The sequence below is a fragment of the Drosophila ananassae genome, chromosome 2L (genome assembly GCF_017639315.1).
Source record: "Drosophila ananassae strain 14024-0371.13 chromosome 2L, ASM1763931v2, whole genome shotgun sequence".
NCBI classification, from domain to species: domain Eukaryota; kingdom Metazoa; phylum Arthropoda; class Insecta; order Diptera; family Drosophilidae; genus Drosophila; species Drosophila ananassae.
In genome coordinates, this window is record NC_057927.1 from 21,016,271 (window position 1) to 21,033,702 (window position 17,432).

Genomic DNA, 17,432 nt, shown 5'->3' on the forward strand with positions numbered 1-17,432 from the left:
TCTTATTTTTTAAAGGAATATAAAAAACAAATGATATTATTTTATTTGAAAACTTTATTTTTCACATGAATTTTACGGGTGTGTAAAATCTAAAGGATATATATCATGATTGCAGTTCTTTCAAGTTAGTCGTCTATTTAATTTTGACTTTTGGTAATGCTACTACTGGAGGATTTCATGATTTGCAGTCCTATGAAGCTTGTCAGTTACGGGAATGCCTTCAAGAATTGCTGGCCACTACTATTCCCCCGGGAAATGGCTGTTGGTGGTTTGATCGATCTCTATGTGGGGGAAGGCATCACCTTGATGCGTTCGAATGCTGCCTTTTCCAGGGCCTCGCGGTGCTTGGGATCGGCGATTTGGATCAGCTCGTACATGCGTTGACGGACATTCTTTCCGAACAGCGAGGCGATGCCGTGCTCCGTAACGACATAGTGGACATGAGCCCGAGATGTAACAACGCCAGCACCTGTAAGAATCAGAATGAGATGATCCGGGTCATAATTATAGTATTATAGTATCTTACCAGGCTGGAGCGTAGGCACAATCTTGGAACCGCCCTTGTTGGTGGTAGAGGGCATGGCAATGATGGGTACGCCGAGTCCGTCCAGGCCCTCGGCAGCGCCACGAATGAAGTCCACCTGACCACCGAAACCTGAGTAGAAGCGCGTTCCAATCGAATCGGAGCACACCTGTCCGGTCAGATCAACCTCAATGCAACTGTTGATGGCCGTCATCCGGGGCTGCTGTTTCACGATGCTGGTGTTGTTCACATAATCGATGGCGTACATTTCTGGAAGGAAGAATCATTATATCCTCCGAATATATAGAATCAGTTCCAGTGCCTACCAATGAAGGGGTTATCGTTGACAAAGTCGTAGAGCGGTTGGTCACCAATTAGGAAGGAGCCAACGATGCGACCCTGGTGCATCTTCTTCTTGCTGTTGGTGACGCAACCCTTCTTCACCAGATCAACGACTCCGTTGGCAAACATCTCGGAGTGGATGCCCAGATCCTTGTGGTTGTGCAGGGCGGCAAGAACGGCGTCGGGAATACTGCCAATACCCATCTGCAGAGTGGCACCATCCTTCACCAGATTCTCGGCGATCAGCTTGCCAATCTTCTGTTCCACTGCAGAAATCTTTCCAGTACCGTGTTGCGGCAGATCGTCGTTCACCTCGATGGCCAAATCGAAGTGGGATTTATGGATGATGGCGTCACCAAAGGTGCGAGGCATTTTCGGGTTGATTTGAGCTGGCAAGGAAATAAATAATTAAACTATATCCTCAGATATATATAGATAGGAGAAGTAACTTACCAACAATTTTTTTTGAGTGGAGCAGGGCAGCCCGAACACAATCGACGCTGGTGCCCAGGGAGCAGAAACCATGACGATCCGGGGGCGACACATGGATGAAGGCTACATCGGGTTGAACGATCTTCTTGTAGAACAGCATCGGAATCTCGTGCAAGAATATAGGAACATTGTCGCCCCGTCCCTCGGCCACCGCCTTGCGCACATTGCCGCCCATGAAGAAGGAGTTGGAACGGAAATGGTCCTTGTATTCCGGCTTGGCATACTCGCCCGGACCCTCAGTGTGCATGTGGCACACGGTTACGCACTCCAGCTTGTTGCACTTGCCGTGCATGGTCATGGCATTCAGGAGGGTCACTGGGGTGGCAGCAGCACCCTGAGCAAACACCGTGTCACCTGGGGATTACAATAGAGAAAGAAACCGCAAGATTTATTATTTTTTAGTCAGTTTATAAAATTGTGCTAATCGGCCAAGTTTTCATTCAGTTTTATGAAATGTTAATTAATAGAACGTGGCTTGGGGGAAATGAGTTTGTCCTGACTGCCCAATTAAGTGGCTTCTAGTTTACTAAATATGGCAAGTTTATTTTTTAGCTAATTTAGTTATTCGTCCGGTAATTTTGGTTTTAATTTAGAATTTAAGATATTCTTTCTACAGCCAAACAGGTAGATCTTTTTATTCTTTAATACTTATACTTTTAACAAAATACCATTTATTGTTTTTCTTCGAAAATAAATTTTGTTATTGTTTTTTTTTTAATATTATAGAATTATATCTATAATATTGATCAATTATTAATATTAACTAAGAGCCTGTTGGTCTAATTCTTAAAAAATAAATGATAATTATGATAAATGATTATTATCTTTTCTTTAAAAATATGCTTTTCTAATATATACATATTTTTTAAATGATATAGTTGTATATCTATTAATTAATTATTTAAAAAGAATAGGCAAGTTCTTAACCTCCTTTGAACATTTAGTATTTTTGTTTCGGATCATAAGTGTATATCTATAGAATCTTTTGGCTCTCCGAACGATCAAAGCTTTTATTACTAGATTCCCGAGAAAGCTTTAAGCTTAAAAGGTATATACTAGAGATAGTATATAAATTATAATAGAAATAAGAGAGGGAGAGAGCTTATTGGCAAACAACTCGTGATAATAAATGTTTGTAAATAAATAACACCGGTTTCTCTGTGTGATTTACATGAAAAATATTTCCCACATTGAAACGAGATTATCAAAACAAGAAAATCAAGAAATAAATAAAAAAAAAATAATAAAAATATATAAATTAGGGTGGCACTTATTAGAAATAAAAGTTGTGCCAGGTAATAAGTTTTTCTAAATCTCACATATTTTTAGAGCTTAGTATTATGATAGGGAATAAAATTATCATTTTAGTTACTGGTCCACCCTAGGCATGACCTATTAGATGCACATTATTTTTGCCATTTTCTATTTTAGGGGCCCGGAATGCCAATGTATTTAAAAGACCAGTTCTACCCCAAGAGTTTAGCGAATAGAAAACGAGCCCCTTAAGGCCAGGAAATCGTACGATAAGTAGGATTCTTATCTTCAGACGCCTGAGACACGTCGGCAATGTCAAGTTTTCCACGAGCTTTTCATAAAAAATAATAAAGTGGAAGAAATAGTTGACCAAAAAGGTCATATCTGGACAGTGTTTAGCTAGTGCGTACTGTACTAGTTATTATCTGCCAAAAACGTGCCACACGAAAAACTTTTCCAAATCAAATTACGTCGCAGATTTTGGCCTGGCTCGTGTTTGCGATTTTTTGGGCTAAAATTAGTGGATCCACTGCCGCTCTGTGACGTTTTCTATGAGGGGGGGGCTTCATCTATGGGCCCTGCCGCCCACCTTCCGATTGTGGGCCGTCATGTCAAGTTTATCAATTTGCATGGAGCTGCTGATGAGAGGCCATAGGAGTGCTAAGAAATGATGATATTTCGGCGCTTTGTGGGCGTGTTCCAAACAAAAAGTGATCAAATCTGAGCAGAAGTACCTAATTGTGGCAATTTAATTCAATAAAGTAAGAGGGTTTGGAAGACTTGGACTTCTGTCATATATTCTTGAGAAATATTATCCTAAAATCTATATAGTTTATTTTTAATGATGATACTAACTTGTGTGTTATATTATGTTAATAAAATAGACTATATTATTTTTCTCTGTGCCTTTGCTGATTGTGCTGATTATGTTGTGTATTCTTCCACTAAAAAATACCCATAATTCGCTCAATGACATGGACAACACACGCACACTCTCTGGTTCACCTGCTGATATTAGTTGCATAACGACACTGCCCCCGAATGAAATCTAAATTTTATAGTCGCCGGGTGTTATCAGTTCCATTAAACACACAGCAAACAAACCAAAAAAAAATTATGTAGCTTTGAAAATCAAAGGCCGGTTGTATCGCTAGACTTGTTTATGACTTGTGGTGGTTCTTGCCTCCAAGCTGAGCTTTGCATCAGGCGTTCAGTAGGCGTTGTTGCTGTTGTTTCCTGCTGTCGCTTGGGTACAAAGTACAACTTTCACACGCAAACTCATCTAAAGAAAAATATGTATTATTAGCAGCAGCAGCAGCAGGCCCAGCTGTTTTGCTTGAAATGGTATTAAGAGTATACATATTAATTAATCTGGAAATAGCTATCTGGATATATTAGATGTTTTTATTGATAGATACTGTAGACAATAAAGATATAGGGGTGCCAGCACACTCTTTCTCTGGAAGTGTGCAAAGATAAGCCCAGAAGTTGAAAGATTAACAAGAAAATGTAATACTTTCCAAAGAATATTTGTTAAGCCATCAAAAGTGAAGCTATTGATCCAATCTTTTCTAGAATTCAGACTTGATGGATGGCCATTAAACCCCATGCTATTGAGCACCCTGTAATTGCCCTTCTCTGTGTGTTTGAAAGTAGTTTGAATTACAAACGCCCAATTACACACACACGGCGCTCTTTGGTTTATATTTGCATGCCTTGCTTTCTGCCCCCATTCTCTGTTTTCCTAAGCAGGCCCACTAGAATAGGTTACATAACCCACAAAAGATTGCCAATGCCGCTCCCCGCTTCTAAACTTATTTTAATGAAAGCCTTAGGTCAGGGGGTGGGGTGGCCTGGAAACCAGAGGATAAATGAGATTGATATGAACTCACCAGATTTAATGATGGACACAGCCTCCTCCGGCTGGACAATCGGTGGATCCCGGTCAATGGGATGCGACAGCTCCCGGACATAGGTGAAGTAGTTGTTGTGGGAAGATGCAGTCGTGGCCGCCGCTGTGGCGTGTTTTAGGAGCTTGTTAAGCTGGCCCACACGAGTCAGTCGAGTCAGTTGCTTGCTCATGATTGCTTCAGAGGATTACACGCACACCGCAAACACGCCGAAGGAAACACCAAACAATTACGCGAATTTCAAGGGTCAATCGACAGTGAGTAGCCAAAATCCTGATTGTTCGAAGAGGAAGTAATGTCCGCACCAGCACCGCAATCGCAAGTGATTGCTGCTCTCGAAGTTAGAACCAAGACGCCCGGCAAAAGCTTTTATCGGCGCAAAAAAAGCTGCTTGCCAGCGAACTGGGTGTTTGCGGTCCTGTCTTGATCAGGTTATTTGGCGCCAGACTGCATATTTTCCCCTAAAAATTTTTTATTTAAATTTTTAGGCTCAGTTCATTTTATACCAAAAACATTGACAAACAAAAATAAAGTTAAAATGAAAACAAAAATTTCCTAGTTAGCTATCGATAACACCAAGCCTGCTTGTTTTCGATATTAGAGATGGCACATCCCACAGCGTGACACGTTTCCCGCCCTTCAAAAATTTAAATTATTCAAACGAGGTTTAACAGAACAATTGAGAACACTTTTTAGAGCATTTACTTGGCATTTATTTGCTAAGATTATTCATTCAATTAATCAAAAATTCCTAATACATAAAAGCGCTTTGGACTAACGTTTAAATAATAACAAACTACATTAGTTGTGTGCTTATATTAAAAAATACCTTATGTAATGTATACAACGCAATCGTCTATTTACAGGCTTAAAACGTAGGATCCGTAGAATATATAAAAAGTTTGATCTACATGTTGATGCGCATGTGCATGGTACATTGCTATGACTAGTTTATGCGATTTGCTGCCCTATATTTTGACTGCAATTACAAATGTTTCGGCACAATCTGGGGATACGAGTTTAAATATTTTCTCTACTATTCAGTTAGAAGGATTAGGACGCTCTCAACTCAAAATTCCGTTTTTCCGTTTTTAAATCCTGGACGGAGCCTAAACCATACACTGTGATTATCATTTGAACTGAAGAGCAAACGGTTTAAGGTAGGATTACAACACTGCAGTTTCGTTAAATGTATGTATATAGATGGGCATATGGCCGGTGACTAGAGGATTATCTCACTTATCGTAGGAGTTGTGCAGCGCCCAAATAGGCGAAGGATCTTTGGGCTTCTGGCTTTGATTAATTTCGTTTCGGTTAGTTAGCTGATACGGAGTACTTGCTTATTATATAATAATCCTACTTAAATAACGTTAGGATCTAGACTTCCTGGCTACTGACTATGGTTCGTTTCCGCTTCATCCACTAACTGGTGTCGGCTCCTGGTACTCAGGACCTTTACCTAGTGGGCAGGGTCATGTTTAGGCACAGCTCGTGATCCCGCAGATCTCCCCATCCGCCGTTTCCCTTCCGTAGCTTCGACTTTTTGATTAAACTAGGCACCGTCAGAGTAAGTGATCGCGGGAAGAGCTGGTGTGAGTTTCGTGCTATCCGCAGGACATGCTGCACCTTCGAGATCACCAGGTTGGACTCGCAGTTCTTGTTCTTGTGATGAACGCCACTGGAAGGGAATATAACTTTAGATCTAGGGTTTATATTCTTGGGATAAGTATTCTTACCATTCTCCTATGTGGAAAACTCGCGGTCCCTTGACTATCATTGCATGGAGCTTCCTCTGCAAGCACTGTTGGGACACGTGCTGCAAGGACCAATCCCAGTTGTAGTCATCGTACGTGCAGAAGTGCCGGGCGCACTTCCGGATATTCGTCCAGGTGGTGCGGTTGAAGGCGAAGCCCATGTTGTGCTTGCTACTGACCCACGGCATGACCTCCACCTGTTGGAAACAAAAGCAAAGCGATTAAATAACTTTAACTAAGATGGATTTTAAATCACTAAATTGCACAACTGGATTAGAAGGAGGTTGAAGGAGGACAACATAAGGAGAGCATGCAAATTTGATTCATTCGATTCGCATATAAAGTGAATTTGAACAGTTCGAGGATAGCCTGTAATCCGAGTGGTCTGCTGTTTTTTTGACTAACCACTAATTGGGTTTGTTGTGCGGTGCAAGTCCGAATAAACATTGGGGTTTCGAGAGGCACCATACCAAAAATACCTTGCGATAGTCACCGATGATGCTCTGCCGGTCGATCTTCAGGGTGCGAGCACGGGCACGGGCGTGCACCTAACAGATAGCATTCGAGTGGATCGGATTTGGAGCGAAATTGGAGGCGAAGTTGGTCGGGTTGGGTGGAGAAGTGGCATGCCATTACAGACACATATATAGACAAGAACAAATTAAACACAACGATACTTAAATCTTACAAAAATTAGGGCAGTGATGGGGGATATCATTCTTTAAATTGTAAGAAATCATATTTAGGAATAGATTTCTTAACAAATATTCATAGAAATAAGTAGTATTATTATGTAATATCATATTTCCCCATCACTGCCTTTAAAATTAGTCAGAATAGATTGCGAAACATGCAAAATTGCGAAAGCATAAATGAATGAAATATGCAACAAACAATGGGCAAACGATAACAGTCTACTGAAAACTGGGGGTGCCAACTGGAAGGGAGAAGCAAAGAGTGCTCGGTCTAGGGATGATCTGGAACTGAATTGGCTGGGGATCGGGATCAGATCTAGATCTAGATCATCCCACACTAGCGGTGCTGTGGCGGTGGTGGTGTTGGCTACCTTCTGATAGACGGAATACAATGACGGCAGGACATGATAGTTCCATGTTTGTGCACCATTATTTTTGTTGCTGCTATGGCTATTTTGCTCATTGTTGGTGGTGTCGGAGGATGTGGCGGCTGTGGCTGTGGCTGTGGCGTGGGCGGTGGCAGTGGCAGTGGCAGTGGCGGTGGCGGTGGCGGTGACAGTGTTGATGAGATTGCCCCGCTTGCTACTGATAGCGGCATTCTTGTTGGAGTCACCGGTGTCGCCCACATAGACTTTGGCATTTCTGAGGGATGACGTTGATGATTGCGCAGATGATGAGTAGGAAGAATAGGAGGACGACACGGCTAATTGCACAGAGTTTCTATTGTTATTCCTATTGTATCCTAATAAACTGTTTGTCGATATCAGCGAGGAAGCATAGGATTTCTTGTTAGTCTTCGTGCCAGAATCATAACCAGAATCAGAGTCACAATCACAATCAGAATCAGAATCAGAATCGGAATAGAACAGATACAGATATGATAAATTACAATATTACAATGATATATGTCTAAGATAATATGGTTTTTAGCATCATTTTTTTAACAACCCATTCAATAAATCTCAATTATGGTCGTGAGAATGTGTCGGAGTGTGAAGATATGTTAGTGTGAATCTGTTTTTTTTAGCAACGAAAGCTTGAAGGACACGACAAAAAAAAAACAAGTTTAGACCGCAAGCGTTTTCTGAATTTCGCAGCCAATGATCTAGCAATGAGTGTGGGTTATAGACCGGATCTCAATCCGGATCTCACCTTGCTGTGGTAGGTGTAGTAGTTGAATGTTTTGAGATAGGTCCCCAGGGACAGGACGTTGCACTGGGGGCACAAGTCTTTGGTTCGTTGCTGCATCATGGCCAGCAGGTAGAGGAAGTCTTCGGCCACATAGTGATCCTCTTCTAGGAACAAGACCAAGCCTATTAAGAAGGATAAATGAATCAGTGTTATTATAATCCTATACATCCTTTAAGATCTTCAAAATCTAACCTGTATGGTATCGAGTTACTTCTAGTTCGTTGAATACCCTGTTGGCCTTCCAAATCCAGTGATGCTTCGTTTGCGTAAATTTCGCCTCCCGATAATGTCCATAAAGATCGGGGAACATGGCATTATTACAATTGGCCATTAGAGCTCTATATAATTAGAGTATTAGTTTGAATTCTAAAACAAATCTTAAGCCAACTTACTGTTCCTTTTTTATATTTCTGGGACAATCGTTGGGATCGACGCCAGGATACTCATTCGGATGCGTCTGAATGGAGTATGGATAAAAAATCTGGAGCACCTTGCAGAAGTCGATCTGCTGCACCAGGTCGTTGATGTCATCGTCATAGTAGTCATGCGAGAAGACTAACAAGGCCTTGGAGATGTCCTTGGCCTGGGCCAAGCTGACGATCAAGTGACGCAGATACGTAATCCTTGTATGAACCTAAAAGGATATGTTTATCTTTGATATCTTAAAATTTGATGAAACCTGGGCCCTTTACCTGGACTACAATTATCACAGAGTCGTTCTGTAGAGGACCAAAGGTGTCCTCGTTGAGCACCGTCTGCATGTCATTGTACCGCAGAATCTGGCGTTTGATTTCCGTGATGTTCGGCGGATGGTAGACATCGAAGCTGATTGTGGTGGCAGTTGCTGCTCCGGAACTACTTGAATTCAGGAGCAAGGCTAGAGGATTTAAAAATATATATACTGAGTTGCAAAAGAAAGCCCAAACACCTCTGGGACTTACCCGCTCCGGATACGACTCCGGCACCCGAAGTGGTGTGATTCCGGGTATGGGGCGTCAGATATTTGTGAAGCGGCGCTGGCACCATGGCCAGGATGGCATCATCAGAGTCGTTGGTGACCGCCTCCCCCAGCGCATTGTCCCGAGAGTCCACTATGGAAGAAAAAAAGGACATTTAGTATTTGAAACAGAGTTCACTTTGGAATACTTGCAGTAGTTGAAGTTGTGGTACTGGAGCAGCCCAAAAATACAAAGGGCCAGCAGGAATATGCTCCGCATATAGAAGTTGTTCCGCTTTCGGCCCATCGCTCCGGTATTGGGCAGTGGAATCAGAATGCGACCTGGAGCAGCATACGGATTTAGCAAAGCAAAGTGTGATGAGTATCTTGATTCAATTACCCCTCATTTTCGACATTTCGGCGTCGGGTTGTGGGTTCCGGATCCAATAACTGGCTAGTGTTTAGAGGTACAGCGACTTTTTCTCGCCATCTGAAATAAAATAAGATAATTAGGGCTATAAAAATTAAGAATTAAGAATTAATTTCTTGCCGAATGACATTAGGAATCAGTTCTGTATCGTACAATAATGACAAGAAGTTAGAAGTCTGGTTAGGATTAGATTTTTACAACACTTAAAGTAATGGGGATGTGTGTGATTTGTGTCGAAGGGTGTCCTTCCAGAAACTTCCTGCGTTCTAGAACTAGAACTCTTTCTATTGTAGTAATGGATTCTAAACTTGAATGCCTAACTATTTTGACTTGTAATATCTATTCCCTTTACCGCACTACATAAAAAATTCCAATCAAAACCAAATATAATTTTTTATTCCTCGGATTCAATTGGAATCTGTAATCAGTAAGATTCAGGCTAGGTCCACACAACGGGATACAGAGTGGATTGGATGGGAATGCTAATCAGCTGAGCAAATAGTGAGCTGAGCAAACTGAATTGCACGGCGACGGCCTCCGATCTCGGCTATTCATATATTCCGTATACGACGCTTAGGCACTTGGCACTTGAGTTTAATTAGCAATGGAGGCTCACTAACCATTTAGGCTGGATTGGAAGGCTGGCAACCGGAGGGAGGAGGTTTATGGGAGCACGTATCCGCGGCATGGAGCAAGACGAACGATGTCGGAGAGCCGCAGAGCCTTTCAAGTGGGCGGTTGGTTTGCTGTCCACCGCTGTGGCCTCGTGTCAATTGGCACAAAAATAGAATCCGCCGGCGGGCGGCTCAGCGAAAAAATTTCAATAAACTGAAACTGTTTTGCTTAGAGAGGGAGCTCTCTATTTATAAGGCGGAAACGGGAAAGAACTGAATAGTGACAAGCAGAATTGATCTTGAACGCGATTGTATCTTGTATCTACAAAATAGTATCTAACTAATAGAATGTGGGTTAGAGGTAATCACGGAAAAACCCCTCATAACTTTAATAAAATATTCTCGTATCACAAATCTTTAATTACTTATAGTTCTTGATAGCTCAAAGCCACCTATATCAGATTTATTCTCAACAGATTATTATAGTTTAGTTGGGCTTTAGGGCACTTTGTTCTCAACCGTCAACCTGTCGCCGGTTGAAAGCAGTTCTGTTTTCTCAAGTAGACATCTAGCAACCAAGTCACATGCAAATTTAATTTAGGAACATACGAGTAGTAGTGTAGTGCTCTTACCAGCTGCTATCGAATGACTTACAAGTAGCATTTAAGTCCAACTAACTATGGCCTGCTTGATTACAATTAACTCTCACTCCCACTCCCACTCCTCCCTAAAGGATATCCGATTTCGTTCCCCAGTGCCAGGCAACAAATTATAATACTTCCTGAAAACATGAGTCTATCCCCCTCAAATGCTAAACAAAATCAATGAACCTCCTGCTCAAGTAAGTTTCTAACTTACTACCTCATCTATATTAATAAGCAGTAATTGGAACATCAATAAAGGCATTTGAGTTGAGTTTCTGTCGAGAAAGGAGTATTGAAATGGCCATGAAAACTAGACAGGAAAAAATAATTAATCTAAAATATTGAAAAAAATTTTATTGGCAAAAAAAAGTGTATATAAATTTAATTAATTAATTGAACAAATTAAAAAGATACAGTAAAAAAAATAAATAGTATAATAAGAATACTTTTTCATAAACAGTTTATTGACTAAAAAGCTAGCATTTCTTTTTATTTATTGATTTACATATATTTTAGTAAAAAATAACTACAATTTCTTTCAGTGCATGAGCACAATTGCATCTTGTGGGTCGACCGGGTGGGGTGTGGTAGGTCGAACAGGTATTTTCGGTTTAGTTGTTACGAAATAAATGGCAAAAATTGTGATGCTAAACCGAAACCAAAACAAAAAGCAAAAAAGCGAAAAATAAAAAGAAAAAAGAAAAGCACAGGCAAATGCGCCATTTACTTTGCATTGGTTTGTGACCACTTTTATGACTTTTTTGTAGACTTTTTTTTTTTTGCTCTGTTTGGGGTGGTTGGTGGTTGACATCGGTGACTATTTGTTTTGGATTTTTGCATGAAAAATGAGGGTAGCACCTGGACGCACCTTTGGTTATGGGGTTACCTAGAATTTCGGCCAAGAACCGAACTTCCGCAGCACACTTTTGTTTCAGTTTCAGCACCATGATTATATTGTGTTTTGGTAGCGACTTAGTACTACGGCCCGAATCGATTTTTCAGATGCCTCGAGAATTCAAGTCCGTATCCCGGAATGCCACTCGAACTTTCGCCTTGGGGCTGTTTTTTTTTTTTTAAATTTTATTAATGGATTTTAGGCATATCTAAGAGGATGCCATTTTTTTCACAATTCTATCCCTGTTTCTTGATATCTTCGGATTCTTTGGGGGATTTAATGCACTTTCGGTACACATACATACTGGCAGCTGCTACCGCGGCTGCTGCGGCCACAGCCACACAGAGAAAACAAATGGGCATCTTTCACTCTCGACTAGTTTTTGTTGTTTTCGCTTTTCGTATTGGCCACATTTTTCACTCCTCGCTCACTTAATAATAGTACCCGGTTACGTGTGGTTTATGTAAATTTGTGTATTCGATTTTCGCTTTCGTTTGGCCAACAACAATACGCCCGATCGAGTGTATCTCAAGCTCGTCGACCCGCTGCCTTGCGCTGCGAAAGAGTATCTCACAGTACGCGCCTTGAGTGAGAAGCCAAAACGAAACATAAACAGCTGGTCCAGCAGAGATAACAGAGTGGGCGGTAAAATGTATCGGTTCATTCTGTTAACCTTCTGTTAACATTTAAGCTCGATAACATCGATAAGTTGTGCTGTTGTTAACACTAAGAATTACCCATCACCAACACTATTACTTTTTCCCGCGCATTTCACACGCGTTGTCACAACAAAAGATCTCGGAGGTAAAGAACGCAGATTCCAGATTCATTCCGAGCAAAATAGACGCGCGACATGGACAATCCTAGCTCTCCGCCGCCAAATACGCCCAGCGACGCCGCCGATCGCCGCGAACTGCGGGCAGCGATGACCTCGCCGGTGGGCGACTTCGAGCCATTCGAGAACGAGGATGAGATCCTTGGGGATCAGACCGTGCGTAATGAAGAGGAGGAGGAGGATGGAGAGGAGCTGTTTGGGGATAACATGGAGAACGACTACCGTCCCATGCCCGAACTGGACCACTACGATCCGGCGATGCTGGACGATGAGGAGGACTTCTCGGAGATGTCGCAGGGTGATCGCTTTGCCGCTGAATCTGAGATGCGGCGGCGGGATCGAGCTGCCGGCATTCACCGCGACGATCGTGAGCTGGGCTTTGGTCAATCCGACGACGAGGATGATGTGGGCCCACGGGCTAAGAGACGCGCCGGAGAGAAGGCCGCCGTGGGCGAGGTGGAGGACGCCGAGATGGTCGAATCCATCGAGAACTTGGAGGACACCAAGGGACACTCCACCAAGGAGTGGGTGAGTATGCTGGGACCGCGCACCGAGATCGCCAATCGATTCCAGTCCTTCCTGCGTACCTTTGTCGATGATCGCGGGGCGTACACCTACCGTGATCGGATCCGCCGGATGTGCGAGCAGAACAAGTCATCATTCGTAGTCTCCTACACGGATCTGGCCAACAAGGAGCACGTTCTGGCTTACTTCCTGCCTGAGGCACCTTTCCAGATGCTCGAGATCTTCGACAAAGTGGCCAAGGACATGGTTCTCTCCATTTTTCCCACCTACGAGCGCGTCACCACCGAGATCCATGTGCGCATATCGGAACTTCCGCTAATTGAGGAGCTGCGCACGTTCCGGAAGCTGCACTTAAACCAGTTGGTGCGCACCCTGGGCGTGGTCACAGCCACCACGGGAGTCCTGCCCCAACTGTCGGTGATCAAGTACGACTGCGTCAAATGCGGCTACGTCCTGGGGCCCTTCGTCCAATCGCAGAATACAGAAATCAAGCCGGGCTCATGCCCAGAGTGCCAGAGCACCGGGCCCTTTTCCATCAACATGGAACAGACGTTGTATCGGAACTACCAGAAGATCACGCTGCAGGAGTCGCCGGGAAGGATTCCCGCCGGTCGTATCCCCCGAAGCAAAGACGTCATCTTGCTGGCCGATTTATGTGATCAGTGCAAGCCCGGTGATGAGCTGGAGGTCACTGGCATTTACACCAACAACTATGACGGCTCCCTGAACACGGATCAGGGATTCCCCGTTTTCGCCACTGTGATCATTGCCAATCATGTGGTCGTGAAGGACTCCAAGCAGGTGGTGCAGTCGCTGACGGACGAGGACATAGCCACCATCCAGAAGTTGAGCAAAGATCCGCGCATAGTCGATCGTGTTGTGGCCTCCATGGCGCCATCCATTTACGGACATGATTACATCAAGCGAGCCTTGGCGCTGGCTCTGTTTGGCGGAGAATCGAAGAATCCTGGCGAGAAGCACAAGGTGAGAGGCGACATTAATCTGTTGATCTGTGGAGATCCCGGCACGGCCAAATCCCAGTTTCTCAAGTACACGGAGAAGGTGGCGCCGCGAGCTGTTTTCACAACCGGACAGGGAGCCAGTGCCGTGGGTCTGACGGCCTACGTGCGTCGTAATCCCGTCTCCAGGGAGTGGACTCTGGAAGCGGGTGCCTTGGTCTTGGCCGATCAAGGAGTTTGCCTCATCGACGAGTTCGACAAGATGAACGACCAGGATCGTACCTCCATTCATGAAGCTATGGAGCAGCAATCGATTTCCATTTCCAAGGCGGGCATAGTCACTTCCCTTCAGGCGCGTTGCACGGTGATTGCCGCCGCCAATCCCATTGGCGGTCGCTACGATCCTTCCATGACATTCTCCGAGAACGTGAACTTGTCGGAGCCCATCCTCTCTCGTTTCGATATCCTGTGCGTGGTCAAGGACGAGTTCGATCCCATGCAGGATCAGCAGTTGGCCAAGTTCGTGGTGCACTCGCACATGAAGCACCATCCCAGCGAGGAAGAGCAGCCGGAGATGGAGGAACCACAGCTGAAGACGGTCGATGAGATCCCGCAAGATCTCTTGCGCCAGTACATTGTTTATGCCAAGGAGAACATCCGCCCCAAGCTGACAGTAAGTATATCCTTAAAAAACGGAAATCGCAGACTATTTACTATTATTTTCCCTTTCAGAACATAGATGAGGACAAGATCGCCAAGATGTACGCCCAGCTGCGCCAGGAGTCCTTCGCCACAGGCTCGCTGCCCATTACGGTGCGACACATTGAGAGTGTGATCCGTATGTCCGAGGCCCATGCCCGCATCCATCTGCGCGAAAACGTCCTGGAGGCGGACGTCAGCATGGCTATCCGCATGATGCTGGAGAGCTTCATCGAGGCCCAGAAGTTCAGCGTGATGAAGAAGATGCGAAACACATTCCAGAAGTACCTGGCCTTCCAAAAGGATCACTCCGAGCTCCTCTTCTTCATTCTTCGCCAACTGACCCTCGACCAGCTGGCCTATATTCGTTGCAAGGACGGCCCGGGAGCCACGCACGTTGAGATCATGGAGCGGGACCTGATCGAGCGGGCCAAACAGCTAGACATTAGTAACCTAAAGCCCTTCTACGAGTCGGATCTGTTCCGCACCAACGGCTTCTCGTACGATCCCAAGCGGCGCATCATCCTCCAGATTGTTGTTGACGGCAACACTGCTTAGGTTATGGATGTACTGCATCACGTTTCGTATTCCAATCTCATTTAGTTTTAGAAACATCATCCGTGTTTTGTTACCACCCATTTTCTAATAAAGTTTTGTATTTATGCTCTTTAAAAAAAATTAATTTGAGATATTTTAACATTTTATTGTACAAATTAGAGTCGCCCCGATTGGATTAATCATCTCCCTCGATACCCATGGCCTTGTCAAAGTCCTCCTCGGTGATCTTGTTCTTTTTGAGCCGCTTGAAGAGCCTGATGTCGCTGGCCAGCTCGTCCAGATCCTCTTGCGAGAACTGCTGTTTCTTTTTTCGCTTCAAGGGTCCCGACTCTCCTTCGGCCGCCTTTTTTCGTTGCTTCTTTGCCTTTCGAAGCTCCTTCTTCGACTTGGCATCCATTTTGGCCTTCTTCGTTTGGTCCCAGGATTCGGTGCGTTTCTTGTGCAGCTTCTGGCCAGGCCAGCTGCCTGTTTCCTCGTAGGTTTGCAGTTTCTGTTGCCGGATTTGCTCCTTCTGGGCGTTCTTGTAGGTCATTTTGGTGAGATCCACCTCGAATGTGGGCGCTATATAGCCGTCGCCACTGTAATTCTTCAATTCCGGCATGCGGGGCAGCTGGATGAGTCCGTAAGCGGTGGCCATCTTGCCCAGATCCAGATCTTTAAGGCGAAGAATGGCACTGCACTCGTGTTTTGTGTAAGCTCGCACATGCGACACAAAAGCGCGCATTCCCTTGTCATAGACTCCCTTATCCGCGGCCTGCAGTTGGTGCAACTTCTTTAGCACGGATGGCAGTTCATATGCCGCTGGTTCATCCTCCTCGGGGAGCTCATTCAGCTCCACCTTCTGGTTGATTTTCAGAAAATGAATGTACGCATCCTCACTGGGTAGGAGGAACACTAAAGCGTTTCCCTCGTTTCCTTGCCGGGCCGTTCTTCCCACGCGATGCACAAAACTGGAGGCGGTTGAAGGTGGATCCCACTGAACAACCCATTCGATCTCGGGCACATCCAGCCCGCGTGCCAGAACATCTGTGCTGAGCAGCACGGCATTTGGTTCGTTGCGAAACTTTTCAACCACATTGGCCCGCTTGTTCTTCATCTTTCCGTGGATGCCCAGCACCGTGCGCTTGGGCAGTAATGGAGGTAGAGCTTCCGCCCAGTACTCCACGCAGGCGCAGGTGGGGAAGAACACCATCACCTTGCCGGTGCGCGTAGCTGGGCAGGATAGAAACTCCAGCAGGGACAGGAACTTTCGTTCTGGCTCCACGATTTTGTAAAAGTTCTGCAACCGGGCGGGTGTGTTGACGGAGGCCTTTTCTTTAACAGAAACCAGGACGGGGTTTCGGAGACCAGCGCGTATCAGATCCGTCACTTCGGTGGTTTGAGTGGCTGAGAAGAGACCTGTCCGTCGCTGTCGTGGAAGGTAGCCAAGAATATTGTTTACGCTGGTCTTGAACCCCAAGTCCAGCAAGCGGTCGGCCTCGTCGAGAACCAGAAACTCCAGACTCTTGACTCGCGCTGCCAGGTTTAGGTCACTGCCCTTCCTCTGGAACAAATCCTCCAGCCTGCCCGGGGTGCACACAAGAATGCAGGGGGTTTCCTTTCGCAATGTGGCTATGTCCTCCTCGATGCTATTCCCGCCCACAATGAGCTGCTGGTTCAGATAGTCCAGATCCTCGTGCTCCAGGAATTGGGCGAGCACCTCGGATATCTGTCGAGCCAGCTCCCTTGTCGGTGAGATGATAAGTGCTCCGATTTCCTTGGGTCCCCATGGAGTCTCCTTATGGCGTCTTTGGAGAATTTCCAGCAGAGGCACGAGGAAAGCCAAAGTTTTCCCACTGCCAGTTACAGCTTCTGCCGAAACGTCTTTCCGGGCCAATAACAGGGGGATAGCCGCCGTCTGCACCGGTGTCATCTGCTGAAAGCCGAAGCTCTGGACCACCTGTAGCACAGGCTCGGAGAGCGGCGGTTTGTCCAGAGAAGTCCACTTTTTACGAGACATGCTGGTGGATATTTGTCAACAAACAAAACATGTGCGCGTTAGTGTGGCCGTCCTATGACAAAAAATAAAGTAAATTATTCGATAATAAAGTTTTTTTAAATTAAAAGTTATTAAAAGCTTAATTCAATTGATTTTGTATGATTTAAAATCCAAATTCATATTCGAAACGCATTTGT

General features: G+C 44.7%; 4 protein-coding genes across 6 annotated transcripts; 1 reads left to right on the plus strand and 3 right to left on the minus strand.

Moving 5' to 3' along the window:
• Nucleotides 1–36: 36 nt before the first annotated feature.
• LOC6499007 (4-hydroxybutyrate coenzyme A transferase) lies at nt 37–4,702 on the minus strand. The gene is made up of 5 exons (XM_001955489.3): nt 4,504–4,702; nt 1,319–1,711; nt 850–1,254; nt 527–793; nt 37–469 (listed from the first exon to the last, which is right to left on the minus strand). The coding sequence occupies exons 1-5, from the start codon at nt 4,691–4,693 to the stop codon at nt 282–284; spliced, it is 1,443 nt and encodes a 480-aa protein (XP_001955525.1). The 5' UTR covers nt 4,694–4,702; the 3' UTR covers nt 37–281.
• LOC6499005 (alpha-1,6-mannosyl-glycoprotein 2-beta-N-acetylglucosaminyltransferase) lies at nt 4,618–12,305 on the minus strand. 3 transcript variants are annotated; one of them, XM_001955490.4, is made up of 11 exons: nt 11,655–12,305; nt 9,499–9,588; nt 9,312–9,440; nt 9,103–9,252; nt 8,854–9,038; nt 8,554–8,795; nt 8,354–8,499; nt 8,123–8,283; nt 7,342–7,764; nt 6,258–6,472; nt 4,618–6,199 (listed from the first exon to the last, which is right to left on the minus strand). In XM_001955490.4, the coding sequence occupies exons 2-11, from the start codon at nt 9,512–9,514 to the stop codon at nt 5,977–5,979; spliced, it is 1,890 nt and encodes a 629-aa protein (XP_001955526.2). In that variant the 5' UTR covers nt 9,515–9,588; nt 11,655–12,305; the 3' UTR covers nt 4,618–5,976. The 3 variants fall into 3 exon arrangements, with proteins under 3 accessions (XP_001955526.2, XP_032311648.1, XP_014765872.1); XM_032455757.2 differs by lacking the exon at nt 11,655–12,305 and adding an exon at nt 10,149–10,167; XM_014910386.3 differs by lacking the exon at nt 7,342–7,764 and having other exon boundaries at nt 11,655–12,302.
• Nucleotides 12,306–12,410: 105 nt separating this feature from the next.
• On the plus strand, nt 12,411–15,381 carry LOC6501586 (DNA replication licensing factor Mcm2). Its single transcript, XM_001955491.4, has 2 exons — nt 12,411–14,673; nt 14,733–15,381. The coding sequence occupies exons 1-2, from the start codon at nt 12,535–12,537 to the stop codon at nt 15,255–15,257; spliced, it is 2,664 nt and encodes an 887-aa protein (XP_001955527.1). The 5' UTR covers nt 12,411–12,534; the 3' UTR covers nt 15,258–15,381.
• On the minus strand, nt 15,382–17,325 carry LOC6499004 (probable ATP-dependent RNA helicase DDX55 homolog). The gene has a single exon (XM_001955492.3). It carries the CDS (start codon nt 17,254–17,256, stop codon nt 15,433–15,435), a length of 1,824 nt encoding a protein of 607 aa, XP_001955528.1. The 5' UTR covers nt 17,257–17,325; the 3' UTR covers nt 15,382–15,432.
• Nucleotides 17,326–17,432: the final 107 nt, after the last annotated feature.

Excerpts from the sequence above, each read along its gene's own strand:
- LOC6499007 (XM_001955489.3), bottom strand. The coding sequence starts at position 4,693 with ATGAGCAAGCAACTGACTCGACTGACTCGTGTGGGCCAGCTTAACAAG. Across the intron at positions 1,255-1,318 it reads CCACTCAAAAAAAATTGTTG|CTCAAATCAACCCGAAAATG; the intron begins GTAAGTTACTTC and ends TTTCCTTGCCAG. Across the intron at positions 794-849 it reads CAACGATAACCCCTTCATTG|AAATGTACGCCATCGATTAT; the intron begins GTAGGCACTGGA and ends TCTTCCTTCCAG.
- LOC6499005 (XM_001955490.4), bottom strand. Across the intron at positions 9,039-9,102 it reads CGGAGTCGTATCCGGAGCGG|CCTTGCTCCTGAATTCAAGT; the intron begins GTAAGTCCCAGA and ends TAAATCCTCTAG. Across the intron at positions 6,200-6,257 it reads GTTTTCCACATAGGAGAATG|TGGCGTTCATCACAAGAACA; the intron begins GTAAGAATACTT and ends ATTCCCTTCCAG.
- LOC6501586 (XM_001955491.4), top strand. The coding sequence starts at position 12,535 with ATGGACAATCCTAGCTCTCCGCCGCCAAATACGCCCAGCGACGCCGCC. Across the intron at positions 14,674-14,732 it reads ACATCCGCCCCAAGCTGACA|AACATAGATGAGGACAAGAT; the intron begins GTAAGTATATCC and ends TTTCCCTTTCAG.
- LOC6499004 (XM_001955492.3), bottom strand. The coding sequence starts at position 17,256 with ATGTCTCGTAAAAAGTGGACTTCTCTGGACAAACCGCCGCTCTCCGAG.